This window comes from Anomaloglossus baeobatrachus, chromosome 5 (genome assembly GCF_048569485.1).
Source record: "Anomaloglossus baeobatrachus isolate aAnoBae1 chromosome 5, aAnoBae1.hap1, whole genome shotgun sequence".
NCBI lineage: Eukaryota > Metazoa > Chordata > Amphibia > Anura > Aromobatidae > Anomaloglossus > Anomaloglossus baeobatrachus.
The window spans coordinates 375364376-375376999 of NC_134357.1; the positions used below are offsets into that span (position 1 = coordinate 375364376).

The window sequence follows — 12624 nt, forward strand, 5'->3', positions numbered from 1 at the left end:
CAAAGCCGCATTTACAAGGGAGCTATTCCCCCCCCCCCATTGTTCTTTGTCTTAACTGGTGTGGAGGGCCAAACCAATAGAATGAAATTAATTCTGCTCAATATATAAACATATTATAATTATTTTATAATAATTTTAATTTTATCACTTAATATTGAGCAGAATTGGGTATGCTGACATCCCCCTATGTACAAGATTAGCCCACACACAGACCGCCCTATATACAGCATGGACCCCCCCCCACATAGCCACTATGTGCAGTATGAACCCCATATACAGTATAAGCCCCCCACATAGCCCCTATATACAGTATGAGCCCCACATAGCCTCCCGAGATATAGCATGAGCCCCCACATAGACCTCTACATACAGTATGAGCCCCCATATATCCTTTTTGTACCCTATGAGCCACAACAGACTCTTATATACAGTGTGAGCTACCACACAGCCCACATAGCTACATATACAGTATGAACCCCCACATAGCCTAACAATATACAACATAAGCTCCCACAGATCCCCCTATACAGTATGAGCCACCCCATAAAGCCTTTATACAGTATAAGCAGCCAAATAGTTCCTCTATATACAGTATGATCCCCTGTATACAGTATGATCCCCCACATAGATTCCTACATGCAGTATGATCCCCCCCATTCAGACCCCTACATACAGCATGCTCCCCACATTGTCGTTATGTACAGTATGAGCTCCACACAGACCCCTCCATACAGCATGAGCTCCTACATAGCCCCTATATACAGCATGAGTCTCCCAACATAGCCTCTCTATATACAGTATGAACAAAAACATAACCCCTCTATATACAATGTGAGCACCCACATAGCTCCTCTATATACAATATGAGCCTCCATATAGAACTTCTATAGCGTGTGAGCCACCGCATAGCCCCTCTATACAATCTGAGCTCACATATAGCCCCTCTATATTCATGTGAGCCTTCACATAGCGCTTTTATATATAGCGTGAGACCCCACATAGCCCCTCTGTATACTGTGTGAGCCCCCAAATAGCCTCCAATATATATGCGTCCCACACAGTCACATATATATACATTGAGCCCCACATAGCCTCATATACAGTATGAGCCCCCACATAGTCTATATACAGTACAAGCCCTCACATAGACTTCTATATATATTATGAGCCACAGATAGTCTCCTTCCTGGTATGGCGAATAGTGTTAAAGGGTTTTCTACATGTCTTTAAAATTAGTACTTTGCTTAAATTGGAAAGGATGACATCCTGTCCATCTGCCACCTCAATTGTCTCCTCCACCTAATTTCTGGTCTCGGCAGCCACAGGCCAAATATGTGTAATATAGTGACCAAATAATACCACATACAAAGGACAAATACCACCATACCATGACTAGACCACATAGTGATTGAGTAATACCACATACAACAGACAGATTCTCCAACAGCATGACTGGACCACGTATTACCACGACATACTGATCGAATAATACTATATACAAGGGAGAAATACTATACCCTGACATTACCACATATTAACACTAGAGAGTGACCAAATAGTACCATATACAAGGTGAAATACCGCAAACACCATGACCAGACCGCATAATACCACCACATAGTGCCTGCATAATACAATACTGAACATTAATAAAAGCCACAATACTAATAACATCACTAGTGGTATTATACACATGAGCTCTGTATATAGAGTATAGGTTATACAGGGATCACAGGTGACATTGGATTATAGCATCCAATGCTAATGACCCTGCTCAAACTCTGTTCAGAGCGTGAGTCGAGTGTCATTCACTATAATCCGATTCTCTCACATGCGAGAATCAGACCACAGGTGCAGAGAAGATGGAAAAGTTAGTTTCTCCATCTTCCCCATTGTCTGTCTTAGCGTAAAGTTACTCTCACACGAGCGTATAAATCAGACGAGTGCAATGCGAGAAAATCTGGCATTGCACTCCGACCAATGGTAGTCAGTGAGAGAGAGCAGTTGGTCAGCTTTTCTCGCATCCTGATTCTGGATGCGAGAAAAGTTGCAACATGCTACGATTGTATCCAGAAAAACATCCGAGACTCGCCACTACAAGTCGATGGGTGCGAGATAAAAACGGACGTCACATGGACCATCCAAGTGACGTTCGTTTTTATGGATGCAATTCCATCATGTAGCACAGAACACTGTAACTGCTCCTGTACAGGACTGTAAATGGTCCTGTAAATGACTAATAGCTGCTGAGAAAAAAACTGATTGCACACGGACAGCATACGGAGAGCATACGGATGACTAGTGAGAAAAAAATCATCCTACTCTCCTGGACGAGAATGGGACCGTTTTTACATACGTTCATGTGAGTCCTGCCAAAATCGGACTGTATTTGGATGACATCTGAGTGTAGTCCGATGTTTCGCGCACAACCATAGACTTGTATGGGTCCATGTGACCTGAGATACACTGCCAATCACAGCATGCAGCGAATCGGCATGAGGAAAAAATCTTTGATCTGCACCACTCAATAGTATAACATTGAAACGAATGCTATCCAGTAAATCATCGAGTAGTACTCTTCCATTTTATACGGTGGTGTGAGTGAACCCCATCACTAATGCTCTCATACTAGGAATCAGATTTATTGGGCAAAAGAAGATTTTTCCAATCTCCATAAACTAAAAATTAGACAAAGTTCTTTGACATCATTCTCTTCTGAGAGTAACAACAGAAGCCATTATAAGTCTTTTCTTTTATGATTGTTTAGGTTTATTACATTTCATTTTTTGTACTTTACTTGTCTGTCTTCTTTCCATAGTTGGATCAAACACTTCAGGAACATTTCCCAATATACAAATCCTTCCGCTTTAAAGGCAGCATTGGACCAGTTCGTGTGCATCTAACGACTCCCAAGTCATTCCTCATGGTTTTAGAGCTGACAGCCAAACTTTCCGGTTTCTCCTTAGACTGTGTTCAACCTCCACGTACAGTGAAGTACAAAGAAATGGCTGAAATGATATGGAAACAAGCCCTATCATGATTTTCTCCTTGTAGAAAAAAAAAGAAATACGGAAGAACCTTTAAAAACATTGGCTGCAGTACAAGAAAATGTATCTGTGCACCTTATTAACATTTGAAATATTTTGTACTTACTTTTGATCCAGGTCGTTGGAGGTAATCTACTCCCCGTCCAAAGTGATACTGTTTGAACTATTTCTTGTGCATGCAGACCTGGGAACCAATACAAACTACTACTATCTGAAGGTCTCCTCTCTTTAGTCAAGGATTTTTTTTCAATTGTGGTGTGCTCAAAACTAGTTTAATTTGATTATTTTTTTTATTCTTTTACAGATAAAACATCTAAAATATAATGTTTCAGCTGTAAAACCCGCACAGTTGAAAAAATCTTTCAAAATGTTGTCAATTTACTGTAAAACTCAAGCTAGGGCTACATAACGACACTTTTTGCGCAACACTGAAATTGCAGCGACACATTTCAACATTGGATGTAATAATTTCATGTGGTGTCATGTTCAATCTGCAGCATATTCGCAAATGCTTCTAAACGGGTTGGGATTTATGTCACTGGTCGCAATCTATACACTTGTCATATCCTTCAGTGCACTTGTCAGACTGTGACTTTTCTGCGACTTGGCAGTTATATTTACCGCAAAATCACAGCTCTTAGGCCCTGTGCGCACACTGCATTTTTACCTGCGGTTTTACCGGCGGGTTTGCTGCAGAAATTTCTTGAGAAATGTTTGTAATCTTTCTGCAGACATTTACCAGCAAAACCTATGGGAAAAAAAAAAGCTGTGCACACACTGCGTTTTTTTCTCAAGAAAATTCTTTCTGCAGAATTTCTTGAGAAAATTTCTTGAGAAAATGTGCATGTCACTTCTTTTCCGCAGGTTCCTGCGGTATTTCACTCAATTCACTGTAATGTAATCGCAAAATACCGCGGGTATACCGCAGGTTGCAAATGATGTGCGGTATACCCTCGGTATAGCCGCGGTTTACCTGCGGTAATGTTCATCACAGCCTGCGTTTTGCAGGAAGTTATGTCATTATGACAGGAAGAGGAAGCGGAGCAGAGAGTAAACACACACGTCGCACTCCCTGGACGCCGCACGGAAGCACTTCCGTGTGACCTCTGTCGGGTGCAGATGCAGTGTGTGTCCCGCTCCAGCCCCGTGGCTGCCCACACTGCAGTATCAGCAGCTTCTCACACTGCAGTGCTGGCAGCCGCGGGGATGACGAGCGCTGCTGTCAGAAGGTTAGATGAGATCATTACCTGTTGTGATGATCTCCTGCTCTCCTGACGTCAGCGCTGTCACTGACTTCTATGCCCGTCTCGCGGGCGGCCCGAGACTGTCACTAGCGGTGACGTCACGGGCGCTCGCGATGCTGCTGAGAACGCGGTGGGCATAGAAGTCAGTGACAGCGCTGATGTCAGGAGAGCAGGAGATCGCCACTGCAGGTAATGATCTCATCTAACCTCCTGATGGCAGCGCTCGTCATCCCCTGCAGTGACCTGGGCTGACCTATTGATGTTATCTCAGGTCACTGCACTGTTCTCCCAGCCAATGGGGAACATTCTGTTTTTCATTGACTGGGACAGTGACTATGGTATGGATAGTCGTGTGACCCCCTTATTGGATTACACCGGACCTGGAATTGATTATTCTTTTCAATAAATTGGTGAAAGAGGGAATGTTTTGGGCAATGTTTTTTCAAATAAAACTTTTTTGTTGTCTATTTTTTATTTCTTACTGACTAGGTTTGTGATGTCGGGTATCTGATAGATGCCATGACATCATTAACCCCAGGGCTTGATGCCAGGTGACATTACACATCTGGCATCAACCCCATATATTACCCCATTTGCCACCGCACCAGGGCAATGGAATGAGTTGGGGCAAAGCGCCAGGATTGGCACGTCTAATGGATGCGCCACTTCTGGTGCGGCTGTGGCCTTCTATTTTTAGGCTGGGGAGTGTCCAATAACGGTGGACCTACCTAGTCTGAGAAAACCAGACCCCAACTGTCCGCTTTACCTTGGCTGGTGATCCAATTTGGGGGGGACCCCACGTTTTTTGTTTTAAATTATTTATTTAATGTAAAATAACAGCGTGGGGGTGCCTTCTGTTTTGGATTACCAGCCAAGGTAAAGCTGCCAGCTGTGGTCTGCAGGCTGCAGCTATCTGCTTTACCCTAGCTGGTTACAAAAGATAAGGTGGACCTCACGTCGTTTTTTTTTTTAATTATTTATTTCTTTTTTGGCTAAATACAAGGCTAAGCATCCTTTAGTGCCACATTAAAGTCACTAAAGGGTGCCAGCTTAGAATATGCAGGGAGGTAGGACATTATATAGGTCTTTCTCATCTATTATCTATCTATTCATCTATCCATCTTTCCCTCTATCCATTATCTGTCTGTCTATCTATCGATTATCTATCTATTATCTATATTATTTATTGCAGTTACAGCATAAAAAACCGCAAGGACCAACCTGCGGAAAAAACGCGGCAAAAACGTATGCGTTTTTCTTGCGGATTTGGTGCGTTTTTTTACCGATTGCAGGTGCGGTAATCTTCAACTCCCAGAAGTTTCTCAAGAAATTTTCTTGAGGAAAAAAAAAACACTTTTCTAGTGCGCACATAGCCTTAAAGCAACAGCCAAGTGGCAGGTACTGTATTTCTCATTTTCTAAGACGCACCAGATTATAAGACGCACTCCAAATTTAGAAAAAAAAAAAGTGACAAAAAAATGGGGTTCGTCTTATAATCTAGTGGTGTTTAACCGGGCGGCGGGGGGGTGTTAGCGGTGGTGGAGCGAGGTCACAGGAGACAAGGGCGATTGTGGAGTAGGGTGATGCTGCAGGAATTGCGGCGGGTGTTCCAGATGCTCTTTCGGCGGTGCGGGCTTTGAAGAAATGGCGCCTGGAGTCGGTGCTTGTGCAGATTGAGATATCAGCTTAATGACAACCTGAGATCTAATCTGAGCACGCGGCCACCTCCGTGCGACATTTTCCTTAAATCCGCTGCTGGGAGATCAATGGGCCAGAGGCGGCGTGTGTGCACATGAGATCTTGAGTCGAGAGCTCCATCTGCATACGTGCCGACTCCAGGCGCCATTATTTGAAGCCTGCATCGCCGACAGAGCATCTGGGATACCCACTGCACCACCTACAGCATCGCCCTACTCCACACAGCCAGCACAGTCCCCGCAGCCAGCACAGCACCCATTCTCCACCTCACGGTCACCTACATTTGGATTGCTGTCACGTAACATATGTAGCCCCTTTCAAAAAATTTTTTTTTCTTTTTGCAGTTTTGTCTACAACACATAAATATATCCTAAAAAATAACATAAACCACTGCTTCTGTAATTTAGGTTTATATTCATGTTATTTTGATATGCTGCCTTTTACATCTATTTTTGAAATAGCGGCAAACATGCACTATTTTTGTAAAATAAATATTTGTATTTCTTTGATTTATCCTATACATTTCTCTGTTCATGCTGTATGTGCCTGGAGACCAAGCTCCCAAGTGGTGGCGTATGGGATCACAATATGACAGGTAGTACATTAGTATTACCACAATCTTGTGTGCACACTCCTCTCTGCTGGTGAGCCTGACACACGTGGCACCCACATCATGGAGCCTGACCACAATGATTTTGGTTAAATTTTAATGCAATCTGACCAATATTAATATAAATTAGAGTTTGACCTAATATTCTGAGTTGTTTCATCTGTCATAAAACTGATCTGATCAGCCTAGAAATCTAAATCATGAAAGAACGACTGTTCGATACCAAATATTGTTATGCTTTATACCTCTTATATATTATAAATTGCTACACTTCTTGATTGTAACGTGTTAAAATGTGGAAAGGCTTAATGTCACGCTTGTGAGAATAATTGTCTATTTTTGGTTTGATTTTCCATATTGGTTAAAGCAAGACGATTGTTTCCGCCTCTCTAGGACTTAGCTTGATTTACACCGACGTTGCTTCATCGCGTCTGACTGCTGTCACATATGCACCAATTGCTGCGGATCGTGAGATTTCATTCCTCTGTCTCAAAGGAATAAATGCTTAAAGTGTAACCGTCAGTTTAATTTTTATGTCATAACGCAACAGCATACATGAAAATAAGCAACTTTATAATGTATCTTAACAGAGAGATGTGCTTCTTTCTCTGCCAGAATTGATCAGTCATTATCAAAATTCTCAATTCCGAGGTAAAATCTGTATTCAATGAAGACTTTCCCAGTACATTAGGAGATGGCAATTGTTACTGATGAGCCTACAACCTGCAGTAACCATCAGTCCACTGTACCGCTGCATGACCAGCTCTGTCCTCACCTACCGTACCCTCACCCATCCCCTGTAGACTGTGAGCCCTCGCTGGCAGGGTCCTCTCTCCTCCTGTCCCAGTCTGTGTTTTGTTCTATTGTTCATGATTATTGTACATTTGTTTTTATTATGTAAACACATTTTCACTTGTACAGCGCCATAGACTAAATGGCGCCATAATAATAAATAAAAAATATAATGATAAAGCCGAAGGATAAATAGTTAATTATATGATAAAGTGCAAGTGCAACATAATCCACATTGTAGATGCCCACCTTTTTTTTTTTCTTTTTTTCTTTCTTCTTACATTGTTCCCTTTGCCGAGGGTTATTTCTATTATTTTATCCATATACATATACAAATATTGTGAAAATCACTACTATTGTTATTAAATTAATTGTGCATATGTTAATATTTCACTTCTAATCTGTCTCTGACAAGCCTTTTCCTTCTCATCAGATAAGTCATTTTTTTTATTGTCAGAAAGAGGTTGGTGTTTAGACTAATTTTTCTCCTTACCCGAGCGTGACAGCTTCATAGAAATATATGGTTAAATTGGACCAAGATCAGACTGCAGTCTCTCTGACTGGCCACACTTCTCCTTACCCGAGCGTCAAAGCTTCATTGAAATATATGGTTAAATAGAACCAAGATCAGACCACAGTCCTTGTACTGGCCACGTCTCCTTACCCGAGTGTGACTGCTTCATTGAAACATATGGTTAAAGGGACGCAGTCAAAAGGGTTTTGCTATGTAATCGGAGGGTAGCATGCTGTAAGAGTTAATACTGAGATTTCAGCCATGCATCGCTTATCACAAAGTGTGTTTTTGTTTACCTACTATGATAGCTTAAGCTTCCTTGCTTTAATATTAGTCTGTCTAAGGAGCATGTGAGCTCAAGTCCAACTTTGCCCCCCTCTGTAACTAGCAGATTCTGTTTATAGAAATGTACACTGAAAGCCTGGTGTGGACAGGGGCCAGCTGTATGGCCTCTGCTTCATGCTAAATCTAAAATCTTTGATTCTGTCAGAATGGCTGCATCCAATAATCTAAGTAATACACCGTTGGATTCAGGATCTCTTTGCCTACATCATGCTGCTCTCAGATAAGGTAACAAAAATCTGCTGACAGATTCCCTTTAAATTGGACCAAGATCAGATGCAGTGCTCAGACTGCCCTAATTTATCCTTACCTCAGCTTTATAGAGATATATATATATATATATATATATATATATATATATATATATATATATATATATATATATATATATATATATATATATGGGCCAAGATCAGACTTCACTGCCCATAATGGCCACATGTATCCTTACCCGAGTGTGACAGTTTCATAGAAATATATGGTTAAATCGGGCCAAGATTAGACTGCAGTACTCACACTGGCCACATGTGTCCTTACCCGACAGCTTCATTGAAATATATGAAGCTGGCACACTCAGGTCGGGAGACACGCGACCAGTCTGAGTATTGTGGTACAATCTCGGTATGATGGGTTGTCTGAATGCACCCTGACAGTAAAGGCCCCTTCACACACAGAGATAAATCTTTGGCAGATCTGTGGTTGCAGTGAAATCATGGACATATTGTTCCATTTGTACGCAGCCACAAACCTGGTACTGATTGTCCACAATTTCACTGCAACCACAGATCTGCCGCAGATTTATCTCTGTGTGTGATGGGGCCTTAAGTCTCACACACAACCATAAACATTTGTGCAACTTGTTACACGACTACTGTAGAGTTGCAATTTGTCTGTAGAAAAAGCACTAAATCACAAACAAGTCACACCTCAGAAGCAAGATGTATTGCATTGCACCTTGTGGGGGAAAACTTGCATGTGACTAATTGCAAAAAATGCAACAGTGTTCTAGTTGTTGTAATGGCTGCGCCATGGTGATGGTAGATCGTGGGTTGGACATAACCCTCATAATGCAAAACCACAATTTTTATGTTGCTTAACCATCTTCGCCCCAGTCTCAAAGAGTAACCATCATTTTTTATATAAATCAATACTAAACATGAAAATAAGTAACTTTATTATAGATTTTATCAGATAAATGTACTTAGTTTTACTTCTGTACTGATCTTTCACTGTTAATGGCTAAAACCCGTCTTCATTGAAGACAGATTTTTCCCATTTCTGAGATAGATGGCACTTGGAGCTGTTAACATTTTATTGATGGAGGGAGCTAGAGAAAGAAAGACCCCAACTGCCATCTCATATCTCAGTAATTAAAAAATGTGTCTTCACTCAAGACAGATTTTATCTACGAATTGAGAATTTTAGGCCCAAAGATCAGTCCAGGACGATGAAGAAGCTAATTACTCTCAAAAGATATATTGCTATTGATTTATGGAAAAAAAACAAATGGTTACTCTTTAAACTGACCACAGACATGAGAAGGCAAACTTGCCTTGTGTTTTGGATTAGTTGCCCTTTAAAAATTGCATAAATGAATTCTGTGCCTGAAATTGTATCCTTAGTTTGGCCGAGGCTATAACCACTGACTGGAAAATTGACTTTATTGTGTTTGCTTTTACCATTGTTTGAAGACTCTCTTTCTCGTGATCACATCTGTTTAAAGCTTTTATTTTCCTGGTAATTTTTTTGCCATTTTCAGGTAATAGCGAAGGTTTTGTATATAAATGTACATCTCTGATTTAAAACCAAACCTTGTACCCAAAATTCAATGTCTGATGCATATTTCGGAGAGGCGCTCTTTCCGTTGGGCTATGAATATGACCTCTCGAGTCTCCTGACAAATTGCTGATTTTGACAGATGATGTTGCTCATTTCCCCTGGATTGAGAATAAGTAGTCACCTGCGTCCTACATAGATGGACCAAATGTGCAAGAGCCACATCAGGGCATACGGAAAAGGGCAGTCCAGATAGAAAAACTACTCTAGGTCTTGTTCATACAGTCTAAAATTTCTGCTATCTTTACAATGCATCTTAAAACAACAGTAATTATTTTGTTTTCTTTTTATTTTTTGCAATTGTATAATTTTTTCCTAGCATTTTTCTAACTTTTTTTTATCCCTATGAAGAAGTATATGAGAAAAAAAAAATTATACCTGGAGCAGAATAAGAACTCTATGGTCTAAAAAATAGCCTAAAAATATGCAAAACTCATTGTATGAAGTGTATAATATATTTCAGTTAAATTTTAAAGAAAACCCTTTGTTTACTATAAACATGTAATTATATTACCTGGTGTATATGCGTGTTCTCCTGAATCTGATGTTTTGGGTTTATTTCTGTGCCTTTCCATTCCTGAGATGGGGCCTCCTTTATGTAACTCTTGAAATCCAGTCTTGTTAGTAAGTGGAACTTGGTCTTCAACTCCTCTCTGTGTGTATCCTCATGAGAATACCACCAGCTTGTCTAAAGGTGGCTTTACACACTGCAACATCGCTGTAACGTCACCGGTTTTGTGACGTTATAGTGACCTCCCCAGCGACATTGCAGTGTGTGAAACACATCAGCGACCTGGCCCCTGCTGTGAAGTTGTGATCGCTACAAATCGTTCAGGACCATTCTTTGGTCCTTTGTTTCCCGCTATGGTCTCAGTGTGTAAAGGGGACTTTACAGCGACTTCGTTAGCGACTTCCCTTTCAAAAAGCTGCTTTACAACGTCCCCAATGACTAGCTAGGTCGTTCTGCAGGTCCGGATCGCTGTTGCGTCGTTGGCCAGGTTTGCCTGTTTGACAGCTCACCAGAGACTTTGTAGCGATCCCGGCCAGGTTGGGATCGCTGGTGGGATCGCTAGAAAGTTTCAGTGTGTAAAGGGGCCTTAAGAAGTTTAGATTTACATACAAGGAGGAGACGGCCTTATCTCAAGAATGGAGAGACGGAGAAGAAAAGAAAGAGCCAAATGGAGGAGACCCAATGGCTTTTACACTAGGTAGAACAATCACATATTGCTGCCGGTAATTGACAGGTCCTCGTAAAACTAATATTTGGGCGTGAATACAACCTCAATAAGGGCAATTTCACATGAAACGTATACGCAGGTGACTTCTTATGGGCACAAATATGCTTTGTTTTGCAGTACCACCATTATAGTATATGCTGCGCATTTCACCTTCTGTAATGTGTGGATATGCCGCAGTATTTCCACAACAATTGACCACAGCATCAAAAATGGTTGTGGATCTGGTTAGTATTGTGTATCAGTACTTGTAAGCCAGAAGTAGAAGCTGCAGAGAGAATGTGTGGTGCAAATATTTGCATCTCGTCTATATTTTGAATCTATAACTCATCCTAAATGCTGACTAGTATACAATCTCATAACAGGTACAAGGCTGGAGTCACATATGTAAGTGTTGATAGCATTTGTTGAACCAAAACCAGAAGTGGATCAAAAATGAAGGCCCACTAAAAGGTCTCATTCAGATGTCTGTTAATTCTGGAATTTTTTTTTGCATATAAGAAAAAGGACCATCATCACTGTCCTGGATTCTTTTTATCCATATGTTGTTGCTGTGTACGCTTTTCTCTTGTATTATTATTATTATTATTTTATTTTTTTGTTTTAACAAACTGGCGGCACTTCGATGGCAGACAGATGGCATCCATGTTTTCCATTTGTTGAACCAAAACCAGAAGTGGATCAAAAATGAAGGCCCACTAAAAGGTCTCATTCAGATGTCTGTTAATTCTGGAATTTTTTTTTGTTGCATATGAGAAAAAGGACCATCATCACTGTCCTGGATTCTTTTTATCCATATGTTGTTGCTGTGTACATTTTTCTCTTGTATTATTATTATTATTATTATTATTATTAATAATTTATTATTTTTATTTTTTTGTTTTAACAAACTGGCAGCACTTTGATGGCAGACAGATGGCATCCATGTTTTCCATTTTGTTTATGGACCCCTTAATTTGAATTGGGTGAGTTTCTTTTAATTTTGGTCTGAGAAAAAAAAATGGACTTGTGAACTTGCCTGTAGACTATATTGGGTATGTATTCTAGCCACAACAAACTCATATAGGACGTGGATGTGAAACATGACTGTCTAAATGAGGTGTAGGGAAAACACTCCTACTTCTCTCTTTTCTATCAACTCCTGTTTGTGGCTTTTAAACTGCCATAAATACATGTGCAATTTCAAATGGATTTCCACCCCATGTATTATGACTGACTGATATGATATAAAACACTGATCTTTTTTTTTTTTTTGCTTGGATAGGACTATATATGCTCCATCTATTCTCACCTGGACAGGACTAAA

At 40.6% G+C, this 12624-nt stretch overlaps 1 protein-coding gene across 1 annotated transcript in view; it reads left to right on the forward strand.

The window, feature by feature from the left end:
* GHDC (GH3 domain containing) overlaps positions 1 to 4283 on the forward strand; it is a 74237-nt gene extending 69954 nt beyond the window's left edge. The window contains exon 9 of the mRNA XM_075350012.1: positions 2819 to 4283. Coding sequence (XP_075206127.1) covers positions 2819 to 3040 — 222 coding nt within the window. The 3' untranslated portion in view covers positions 3041 to 4283. The remainder of the gene's footprint in view (positions 1 to 2818) is intronic.
* Positions 4284 to 12624: the final 8341 nt, after the last annotated feature.